General features: G+C 37.8%; 1 protein-coding gene across 1 annotated transcript; it reads left to right on the top strand.

The window, feature by feature from the left end:
• The first annotated feature begins 4,007 nt into the window (after window positions 1–4,007).
• LOC127227667 (olfactory receptor 52D1) lies at window positions 4,008–4,961 on the top strand. Its single transcript, XM_051192022.1, has one exon. It carries the CDS (start codon window positions 4,008–4,010, stop codon window positions 4,959–4,961), a length of 954 nt encoding a protein of 317 aa, XP_051047979.1.
• Window positions 4,962–12,546: the final 7,585 nt, after the last annotated feature.

Below are 12,546 nucleotides of genomic sequence, written 5' to 3' on the forward strand. Positions count from 1 at the left end.
AAATGTTAAAGCAAAAATGATCAATTCAAAATCAACTGTATAGAATTCAGATTACATACCTGTCTTCTTCAAAATAGCTAATATGAGGGACTGGGTAAGGCAACACAACAAAGCTGCAAATTCAACTCATTATATATCACTTTGGATTCTTCCTTTACTCAGAAATTATTTTCTTTTTTCTAAACCACCTTCTCCATAGGCCTGGCACATCTTGGTTACATTATTTGTCAAAAGTCTTGGAATCTACTGTCCTTTTAGTGTAAGGCTATTGTAACTTCTCTTGAATTAGGAAAAAAATTTTCACACTTTAAAAGCAGATCTTGTCATGGCTAGTGTGTATCCCCTGAGAGGATATATGGAAATGTACATCTATTTTTAGCATCTTGGACCATTAGTGCTTTGAGTCAAATTCAGCCTCTCTGGACCAAGAACATCATCATAAGTTAGGGGTAAATATGACCAGACTTCATATACCAGGAACTATGTTATTTGTGCTTTGTGGAGTTTTCTGTTGACCACGGAGTCTGGGGTGAGTGTTTGTTGAATACATTGGAGTATAAATAAGTCAAGAATAATTCTGTGACGGCAGAGAAGGGTAGGGGATATGACTGTTGTGCAGAAATGTCACTTTTTGCTTGTTTTTGCGCCTCTATCTCAATCTAATCCCTATTTTACAGAAACTAGTTTCTTGAACCCCTTGAATTATATGGGTAATCATAATGCATAATGCATATCAACATTTCATAAGCAAATGGGGTGTGTGTGTATGTGTGTGTGTTCTGAATCTTTCATGTGGCAGTCTGAGGTTTTAATCTCTGGCTATTTTCTTTGTGGTATTGAGATAGGGTGGATGGATCTCTAGGAACAGTCATCCTTAAACTAATAAGGCCATTATTTCTGAAGTCTTTAAAATATTCATTGTGCATATTTAAGGTATAAAATATGAAAATACGATGTTATAAGAAATTATAGATAGTAAAATATTCACTAAGGTGGAAAACATTAATTATCTCTTGCTCTCACTCATATCAAACCAACTGGTTATTAACCAGCTTTTATAGTTACTAATGTGTAGCATTGTTCTTGAGTTCTTAAGGACCCACACAGTATCCCTAGAAAGTCCAGTTTGTCTATACAGTATCTAAACGCAGATGTTACCTTTTAAATTTAATTTACTTCATGTGTATAGCCCTGGAATTTCATGTGTATAAAGTTTAAAGATCCAACAATGAAATATATCCTTGCTGCAACATTTTCCTGGTAAAAAATGGTGACACACTAAATACACCAATAGAAAATCTTTATTAAGTAATGTAATCATGCTTGACTCTGCTCTTCATAGTACATAAAAATGTTTGCTCCTTATGCATTAAAGGCTCCAAATGCTGTAATATTTCTTTGGCCCACAAGAAAATTGAGAATAGTTCAACAGCACTGGCAACTTGTTAGAATTGGAATTTGTTGAGATGTTTTCTCACTTCATATATTGTGGGCATTTATCTAGCCCAGCTAAATAAGCACCATCTTTGACGATGTTCAAAGTGAGACCTTGATTTGAGGAATGGTGAAATCATAGGCCCTCACACCTAAAAGCATGATACCACTTTCAACTTGAGCTTTGCAAAAAAGTTTTCTCCTTTTAGAGCTAAGTACATAAGCCAAGGAATCAGATTTCCAAATCATGAGAAATAATTAGTGAGCATTTTAATTAATGTGCATTAAATTATTTAGGCTATGTCACAGATTTAATATGCTTTCTGAGTGAGTAATATATGCATCAAGCACTAATACAAGTTAACCAAGAATCTAAGGAGAGAGGGCAATTTTTAAAAAAGTTCCCCACATTATTACCATTAGCAAGTAACTGTAGTAGAGACATATTTCCAACCCAGACAGCCTACATCAAGGTTCTAGCTCTCATGTTTCAGATCTGACTATAGAACAAGAACTGCAAGAGGGTAGTAATACTGGAAGCCAAGGTGCCTGAAAGATGTTTGAAGAATTTGAAGATTTGGATTTAGAGAATAGCTATCATTTCCTCCACGAAGATTTCTGTGAGTAGAAACTGGTTTATGTGACACATCTTCACAGTACACACCAATGCAGTATTCTATTATTATATTTACATTTCTTGTTGGTTTAGTATATCTTCTTATTGCATCTACAAGTCTAATATAGTACCAAGCTGTGAAATATCTGAGACAGGCTTTCTCAAACCAACATGCCTTTCATATGGCATGCTTCCCACACAAGTCTGTTTTTTTTGGTTTTGTTTTTTGTTTTGTTTTGTTTGAAGACAAAGTGTCTCTGTGTAACAGCTCTGGCTGTTGTGGAACTCACTTTGTAGGCCAGGTTGGTTTCGAACTCATAGAGATCTACTTGCCTTTGCCTCCTTAGTGCTGGTATTAAGGGAGTGCATCACCACTGCTTGACCACAAGTCCATTTTTGTTTGTTACCTGACAGCTGTCCCAGAGCACCCATCTGTGTGATGTCAGGATTGAATGACTCTGACATATTGTACACTAAAGCATAAATGTCTGGAGATAGCCTATGAGCAAACCTATACATATGCTGTATCTAGAAACAGGCAGATATGTATTACATAGATTCAATCAATTAAGTTATATATTATTAATCTTAAAAGTTAATGAATAGTATACATGCTGTAATGTATTAAAGAAGCAATGATAAAGAAACTTTCCTGGAATGTATCTACAGTGATGAGAATGTGGTAGAAACAACACATCCAGGGAGAGGAGGTTTTACGTTGCTTTTTAAAAGGCTTTCCAGGAGGAATTTCCCATTTTTCAACAATTGTCACTTTTAAAAGTCTATTAGAAAATGTAACTACTGAGTTCAAGCCTTTACTCACTGTTTATTAAATGTTATTTATTGACCTAATGTCAGTAAGGCACTCATGCTGGACATGAAGAAAAATTGATACTCTGAAACTTCACAGTGTAATGAGGTAGGTGGGTGGGTGGGAGAAACATATACATAATTATTAAGCAATTAAAATTTTTTACTTTATTTAATCTTTCTCTCTCTGTGTCTCTGTACCATTATGTGTCTTCTGACTGACAAAGTGTCAGTTGACAAATGGAAACAGTCTTTTATATAGAAAGAATTCCACATGGTTTGATATTTCACAGCACTCATATGTTTCACGACACTCACTATGATAAAACTATTAAGTATGTGATAAAATGTAAGGTGAAATATGCTAGGTATGAAGGCAGAGTGAGCATAAGAAGATCCCCAAAGGAAAGTTATCAAATATTCTATTTAGATAATATATTTAGATTCTATTTAGAAAAATGTAGTTGAGAAATTATTTACCAAGTGGTGGGTATGTGTAGTGACACCAGAGATCCTGTGGAGTTCCATAGGTAAGTGACAACAGGAACTATGGCAATCTTTGGACTGAAGAGATAAAAGGAAGTATGATCTCCAGAGTAAGCTAGAGCCAAAATGACAGTTCTGCTAAGAAAGTCAAAGTTGTTAACAATACTCCTTTAAGATAGCAGGAGAAATAAAAGCCTACCTACCCCTCATCTCCTTCTCCAGAAGGCTATTTTCAATGGTTAAATCTTTCCACCAATAAGAAAGTGAAAAATGTAGTCAATGCTAGTGACCCACGACCCAGAACACAATACAAGATTGTGGAGGGCAAACTAGAGGACTTGGATACAAAATACTTTGCACAATGTGGGCACACTAAGAAAGGTTAAGTTTGCATTGACATTGACTGTATTCATGTTAGAATGTATGGGCATGATGCAGAAGTCTTATTAGAGGATGGAGATCCTGGAAATGAGGTAAACATTGTTACTTAAAAGAATTTTAATAATGTATACTAGAAGCAAGGAAAGCATGAATTTGAGCAGGATTGCTGTGAATGAAGGACAAATAAATTGAATGGGCGTTTTATAGGCACAAATGGCATTTGGGATGACATCCTTTCGTTTTCTAACCACTTTTAGGAAGAAAGTCTGTTCCCTGCATCATGCTGCTCTCTGCATCTGTCCCCAATGGCACTGCCTTCCACCCTTCCATGTTTGTTTTGCTTGGAATCCCTGGGATGCAGGACCAGCATGTGTGGATTGCTATTCCCTTCTGCTCCATGTACATCCTTGCTCTGGTTGGAAATGGAACCATTCTCTACATCATTATAACTGACAGGGCTCTCCATGAGCCAATGTACCTCTTCTTATGCCTACTTTCTATTACTGACCTAGTCCTCTGTTCAACAACATTGCCTAAAATGCTGGCAATCTTCTGGCTCAGATCCCATGTCATTTCCTACCATGGCTGCCTCACCCAGATGTTTTTTGTTCATGCAGTCTTTGCCACAGAGTCAGCTGTTCTGCTAGCCATGGCTTTTGACCGTTATGTGGCTATCTGCCGTCCGCTTCACTATACATCTATCCTCAATGCCATGGTGATTGGGAAGATTGGTTTGGCATGTGTGATGCGTGGCCTTCTCTTTGTCTTCCCCTTTGTCATTCTCATTGAACGCCTACCTTTCTGTGGACATCACATCATCCCTCACACCTACTGTGAGCACATGGGTATAGCCAAGCTGGCCTGTGCCAGTATTAAGCCTAACACTGTCTATGGTCTTACTGTAGCACTTTCAGTCACTGGCATGGATGTGGTCCTCATTGCCACCTCCTACATCCTGATCCTGCAGGCAGTGCTGCGACTGCCCTCAAAGGATGCCCAGTTCCGAGCATTCAGCACTTGTGGAGCCCACATTTGTGTAATCCTTGTCTTCTATATCCCTGCATTCTTTTCATTTTTCACCCATCGCTTTGGCCACCACGTGCCTCCTCAGGTACACATTGTACTTGCAAATCTTTATCTCCTTGTGCCTCCTGTTCTCAATCCCTTAGTCTATGGCATCAATACAAAACAAATTCGACTGAAAATATTTGAGTTCTTTGTAAAGAGGAGGTGAATAATCTTTACATGTACAAGGAACTAATGAATTCCAGGTTTGAGGTTGCTGCTTCTGCTGACCTCAGTAAGTCAGTGTCATATAATATCTGAGATTTTGAAGATCTCAGAGCAACTCCTTTATACTTATAAAGTAAGGTATAGACTATAGATAGATCTTCAGGTCTTGAGAAGAAAAGGAATAGGTCAGGAGGAAATGTAAAACATTTGAAGGAAAAGCCATGGAGATTTATTTTGTCTCTATACAGAAGCTCATGTGTTGGAAATAAAAGGAAGGGGGGGGTTAAAGACCAAGTTATTTGTCACTTCAGGGAATTAAGAATGCTTCTGTATATTTATTAACTTACTGATAACGGTGCTTTTTTTAGAACCAGTGTTACCAAAAAGAATCTGTTTTGGCTATGGAAATCTATAACAGACTAGGGCCCTTTGGACTTGAGGTTGGGTTTGAACCAGATGAAGATGATAGTTGGGTGAGTAAATATGAGACTTCTGGAAGCATGTGATTGCAGAGGGAAGCAGATGCAGAAGTTTCTCAAGGAATTACTTCAAAAAATGCCACTCTGCAAAGGACATACTTGCCTCATGACTTGTGACCTCTGTTTCCTAGCTTTCTAAGCATGATGAGTTCAACATGCAAGGCATCTTAGAGACTACAGTGGACTTGGTATGATCTTCGGTTACCTCAGAAGGTAGCTTCCTGAGTGTACAAGGATTCCAAGGACAGTTTCCTGCTAGTGGCATCCAGTCAGGGTGACAAGAATCCTCAAGCAGCTGGGCTTCCTGTGTATTTCCTTTGAGTCTGGGAACTGAAGTAAAAGTGGTTGTGAACTGCCACATGGGAGTTGGGTATTGAATCCAGGTCCTTTGGAACAGCAGCCTCTGCTCTTAACCTCTCAGCTCTCTAGCCTTATCACCAGACTTTGTTGATCATTGAAGGATGATTGGTATTTTTCTTTTTAATGGTGTAAAATGCAGCATATCCATAGTTGGTTCAATTTATTATGTGATGTTTGGTGAATGAGAGTCTTATCATAAGAGAACATAAACTTTTACTTCAGTATCATAAAACTATTCATACCATGAGCTTTGCTGTTTTATCCATTTTAAGCATTACAATTTAGCCACTTAGGCTTATAATGTTGGGAGATCTTCAACTCTATTTATAAAATATTTTTATCACTACACGTAGAAACTCTATAACCAGTCAGCAATAACTACAAATTCCTCAGTCTGCTCTGCCAAGGAAGTTCATAGAAAATAAATCTGTTGTAAGAGCTTTAAGAGAGCATGGCTTATTTATTGTAAGTGAGTTTCCATTTAAAAAATATTTATCAAGAAGCAACTATATACTGGGTAGACCATCGAGTTTACAGATAAATAGGATTAAGTGCCAGACTTTAGGAAACTCACCACCTGGGTGGGTGAAAAGAGGAGGATGTGGTTTCAGTAAAGCATGCCATCTGTGGTGATTCAGTATAAAAGGCATGGAAGTCTTCTATACTGTCAGTGTTGTGGTGAACTCAGATAAGGAGTTCCATTGATTATGGGTCAAGATCCAGCCTTGAAAACACTGAAGGTAAAATTTAACAATGGAAGGGAAACAAGATTGAGAGAGTATGCGAAAAACTTAGTTAAAAATGTTAATAAGTATGCATGCTAAGTGAGATTGTATGGGGCCAATAAATCTAATAATCCATTGGGTTAAGAGGTGTAGCTGTTTCTCTCTCTTTCTTACACACACACACACACACACACACACACACACACACACACACACACACACACACAAGCTCAAGAGTTGTATTTTACATTAGATAGCAAAGAAATACTTAATGAAATTAAGCTGAGATTATAGATTATTCTAAAAATGTTTCAGTGAATTGAACAACACTCAGGCACTCACAAAGATACACTGGCTTAAGATAATATTTGTCACAAAACAAAGAAAAACAGTGATACAAATCTGAATTGTTCAGTTGTCTTACCCAGAGGCTGTGCACTTTGTGTTACTGGTATGCAGAAAGGCGGCTTGCTGTGGCTCTCTCAGGAGTCCCTGCTTATGAGGAGCCTCTGGCTAGTGATTTAGTAATAACATGCACTGGAAAAGGGACAAAAGTTTGTCAGCTGAAAGCACGAAATGTGCAGGAATGAACGTCTCAGAGCATGGCTGATGTCTGCACCCAAGAAATTGGCTTCAGTAAGGGTCTAGAGCAATCCTTTGATTTCTTGCTTTCTAAAACAGACAATATGCATTTTAAGATTATTTGGTAGAACTTTAGCAGGAATCTAGTTAAGGGAGGTGGTCCTTACCTGTTAGAGGATAATTTTAAACAACATTCATTAGTTTGTCATATCAACCAGCTTTATAAAAATAGCACAAAATAGAACATCCAATTCATGTATAGGATGCAATTAAGTTTTAAGGATTATCCGTGTGTGATTATTCTGGTAGCAAAAATAGAGACACTGAACCTTTATTAAATCACTGAAGCCTCTCATTTACAGTGCATTTAATGAATAGTTTCTGAGTCTAAATTTTAGTAACAGTGTAAATGAATGTTTCATTAAATTCTAAAGCAAATGCTCATCAAATTATGTTTTTACCTTTATTATATAATGAACAAAACTCTCATGATAGCATTACTTGAATTTGGGCAATAGAATGCCTAATTATTTCTTCATCATTTTAAAAATATGTGATTTTTAAATTAAATTTTTGATAATTTCATATAATGTATTTTATCAGATATAACCCATCTCTTACCCTTTTAAAACATAAAAAATTTTTTTTATAATATGTAGTCATCATGTAGAGACCCTAAAGTTTAAGAGCAAAAGGCATCTTAATGTTTATTATTTTGAAACTGGGACCTTAGTGAAACTAAGAATAAACAAAACACTACATATGAATGTAAAATACAGTTATATCAAATCAAAAAATAGTTGTAAATCATGTATAAAAACACAAAGTCATAAAACTTTGTTTATGAAAACTTGATTTTTTTTAAAGAGAGGAAGTTTTAATACAATGATTCTGTATAGCTAAACCAAAGATAACATTTAAAAGTCCATATTTTTGAACTCTTAAATTAATTTCTTCACAAACTTAAAGTTCTAAAATTATTTTAATATGCACTTATAGAAACAGAAATATATAGTTAGAAAAATAGTAACATAAGACTACAATGAACAAATGAGCAAGCTGTAAATTCAGAGCTATCAACATTAGTTTTAAAAACATGACTAATGATAGCAAGACGTTACTAAAAGAGCATGAATATTATTTACCGAGTTTGTTTCTTATTGAATTTGTAACTGTAATGAATTATAACAGCTTTTATACTAAATGTAAGTTTTGTATTAAATACATACTTTTAGTTTAACTTATTTCTTTCATCTGTCTCTTTAATGTGTGTATATGTGCATGTGTTTGTGTGTGGGCCCAAGTGAACCATGGCATGAATGTGAAGGTTAAAAGACAACTTTTAGGACTATTTCTCGCCTTCTACCATGTGGGTTACAGGGCTCTACTTCAGATCACCAAGGGTGGCAAACACCTTTATCTTCTGAGTCACCTCACTGATTCCTAAATTTTTATTTTAACTTTAAAAAATTTTTGTGTATATGGATGTATGACATGTAAACACACATGCTATAGTGTATGTAGCAAGGTCAGAAAACAATTCTGTGAAGTTAGTTCTCTCCTTCTGCCCTCTAGTGGGCTCCAAGAATTGAGTACAGGTTACTAAGCACATGCTTCTGTAGTAGTTCCGCTAAACCATTTGCCTCACTACACTAGTTTTGGGTACAGTTGTTTCTTTGATCTCCCATTGGTGCCCTATGATACAGATAAATGTTTGCTCCCATCACCCCAGGAAATATCATGCACACATTGGTGACCCAAATGGGTCTGACAGAACCGAAAAAATGAGTCAAACAGGAATGGTTTTGTGGGCCATGTAATGACTAATAAGAATTCAACAAAGATTCATCCATTTAGGGTAAAGAGTACATGGGGACAATACTAAGGTAATAACCTGCCCCCATGTGTGGGGAGTTCAATCGTGGCTGCCTCCATTCACATGTCTCTTTGATGAATGGGGTCCACCTGATAGGTAGGAGGACATGCCAAAAATGGCTGACGGACTAAATTATTTATTGCAACCCTTGAAAGTAGCACATGTAGGACAGGTCATAGGCAGGCTGTAGCAGCTCTTAGCCTTTGTTGTGGTTCATTAAGTCATGACAGTGAACATAGTTGAACAGATGGCCCTGTTGCACGGATGTGCATATTTTGGATATATATCCCTGAGTGGAATTACTGGATCTTGAGGTAGACTGATTCCCATTTTTTCTGAGGAACTGCCATACTGATTTCCAAAGTGGCTGTACAAGTTTGCACTCCCACCAGGGGTGGAGGAGTGTTCCCCTTTCTCCACATCTTCTCCAGCATAAGCCGTCATTGGTGTTTTTGATTTTAGCCATTCTGACAGGAGTAAGATGGTATCTCAGAGTTGTTTTGATTTGCATTTCCCTGATGGCTAAGGATGTTGAACACTTTCTTAAGTGTCTTTTAGCCATTTTAGATTCCTCTATTGAGAATTATCTATTTAGTTTTGTATCCCAATTTTTTAATTGGATTATTTGGTGTTTTGGTGACTAGCTTCTTGAGTTCTTTGTATATTTTGGAGATCAGCTCTCTGTCAGATGTGGGGCTGGTGAAGATCTTTTCCCATTCTGTGGGCTGCCATTTTGTCTTGTTGATTGTGTACGTTGCCTTAAAAAGCTTCTCAGTTTCAGGAGGTTCCATTTATTAATTGTCGATCTCAGTGTCTGTGCTACATTCATGCAACAAAGACATCTGTTCAACTATGTTCATAGCATCCAGAACATGGAAGCAACCTAGCTGCCCCTCAACTGAAAAATGGATGAAGAAAATGTGATATATTTATGCAAGGAGTACTACTCATCAGAAAACAAGACAAAAACAAACAAACAAACAAACAATGGAATCTTGAAATTCACAGGCACATGGATGGAACTGGAAAAAACCATCCTGACTGAGGTCACCCAATCACAAAAAGACAAACATGGTATGTACTCACTCATATATGGATTTTAGACATGGCAAAGATCACTAGCCTACAATCTACACTGCCAGAGAAGCTAAGAAACAAGGAAACAAGGAGGACCCTAAGAGAGATATACATGGTCCCCCACAAAAGGGGAAAGGGACAAGATCTGAGCAAATGGGAACAGGGTGGGAGTAGAGAGGGAGTTAGGAGAAGGGAAAGGGGAGAGAAGGACATGAGGGAGCTGGAAGATTGAGTCAGGGGAAGGACAGAGGAGAGCAAGATAAGAGATACCATAATAGAGGGAGCCATTATAGGTTTTTTGAGAAATCTGGCACCAGGGAAATGTCCAGAGACCTACAAGGATGACCCGTAACTAATTTAAATGCTCTTCCCTGATAGTGAGATTGATGACTACCTCATATGCCACCATAGAGCCTTCATCCAGTAGCTAACAGAAGCAGAGGCAGACACCCACAGCTGAACACTGAGCCAAATCCTGGAATCCAGTTGCAGAGAGGGAGGAGTGATGAACAAAGGTGTCAAGAACAGGCTGAAGAAACCCACAGAAACAGCTGACTGGAACAAGGGGGAGCTCATGCACCCTAGCCTGATAGCTGAGAAACCAGCATAGGACTTGCCCAGACCCACTGAACATGGGCCTCAGTTAGGAAACCTGGGCAGTCTATGGGACCTCTGACACAGTGGAACCAGGATGTGTCCCTAGTGCATGAACAGATTTCAGGAGCTCATTCCCTGTGAAGTGATACTTCCTTAGCCTGAAGACACAGGGGCCAGGGTTGGGGGAAGAGGGCCTAGACCCTACCCCAAAGAACTTGACAGATTTTGATGATCCTTCATGGATGGCCTCACCTTCCCTGGGTAATGGATGGGGGATGGGATGGAGGATTTGGGGGGGGGCATGGGCAGATGGGCGGGAGAGGGAACTGGGATCAATATGTAAAATAAGAAAAAAATAATAAATAAAAATTTAAAAAAAGATATACTGAGGCTCAGCTGTCTACCCAAAAGGAACATACCTGAGTATGGGAGAAATTATAATGAGATGCAAATGGTATCCCCTGTGCTAGCCTCTGATGTGACAGGGAAAGTCGGAGAATGGGTGGATCAGATGGAGGTATAATCTTGCTGTCCTTACAGCAGGGAGGGTATAAGAGAAAGGATGTACAAGTCCTGTGCTAAAGAGCCCTTCCAGGATTTAAAATCCTGGAAATCATGAGAATAGTCAGATTGAGGAGAAAAAAAAGTAGCATGGAAGTTATACTTTGGCATGCACTGACATTTTTTTTTGGCTTTACACTGAGTGTTATAAAATCATTTAAGAAGGAATAACCTTCATAGTAGTTGTGTTGTAAGCATTTAGATATCTAAAATGAATGATAACTCAAGAACTAGGATATACTTTTAGTTTATTTATAAATGAGTTTATTTATTTAATATTCATCTGCATTTTGATTTATCAGATTCATATTGTATGCCAATTATATGTCTACTATGTGCCCATTTTTTTTGTCAAGAATTTCACAAATGTTTGGAATACAAGATGTAAGGAGGAACTAGGCTTGGGTTTTTATCCTTATTGTAATTATTCAAAAAACTAAGTTAAGTTGGTTTGTTTCTAAAGAGGCTAGAGTCTCCTGGCCTATAACACAAGATTTTCTGTTTAAGGAGTTATCTTTGCAGGTATGGTGGGTCTACAGATGTAAATGTGGGAAAACAGAACTAGGAGAAAAGATTCATTTGGTTGCTGCCTGTCATTAACCCCTACCTGCCACTGTTACTTGTCAGGATCATCTTGTAACATACAGGAGATCCATGACAGAAATCAGGATTTCTGAATGTTATGAAAACCATTACTTTCTGCTGAAGAAACTACAGCTGCCATGGTATATGATGAAGGTGTGTGTGTGTGTGTGTGTGTGTTTATACTTCTTTAAATTTAAATTTGAAATATGCTTGTTTTACATATCAATCCCAGTTCCTGTACCCTCCCATGCTCTCCTGTTCCCTCCACCAACCCCATCCCATCCCCTTTCTGCTCCTCAGGGAGGATGAGGCCTTCCATGGGGAATCTTCAAAGTCTGTCATATCATTTGGAGCAGGGTCCAGCCCTCCCCCATGTTTCTAGGCCAAGTAGGCTTCATCCTAGGGATGCAGGGATGGTTTAACATATAAAAATCCATCAATGTAATCTGCTATATAAACAAACTGAAAAAGAAAAGCCACATGATCATCTCATTAGATGCTGAAAAAGTCTTTGACAAAATCCAACGTCCTCTCATGATTAAGGTCTTGGAGAGCTCAAGGATAACAGGAACATATCTAATCATAATTAAAACAATATGCAGCAAACCAACAGCCAATATCAAACTAAATGGAGAGAAACTCAATGAGATTCCTCTGAAATCAGGAACAAGACAAGGCTTCCCATTCTCTCCATATCTCTTCAATATTGTACTTGAAGTTCTAGCTAGAGCAATAAGAAAACAA

This window comes from Phodopus roborovskii, unplaced genomic scaffold (genome assembly GCF_943737965.1).
Source record: "Phodopus roborovskii unplaced genomic scaffold, PHOROB, whole genome shotgun sequence".
NCBI classification, from domain to species: Eukaryota; Metazoa; Chordata; class Mammalia; order Rodentia; family Cricetidae; genus Phodopus; species Phodopus roborovskii.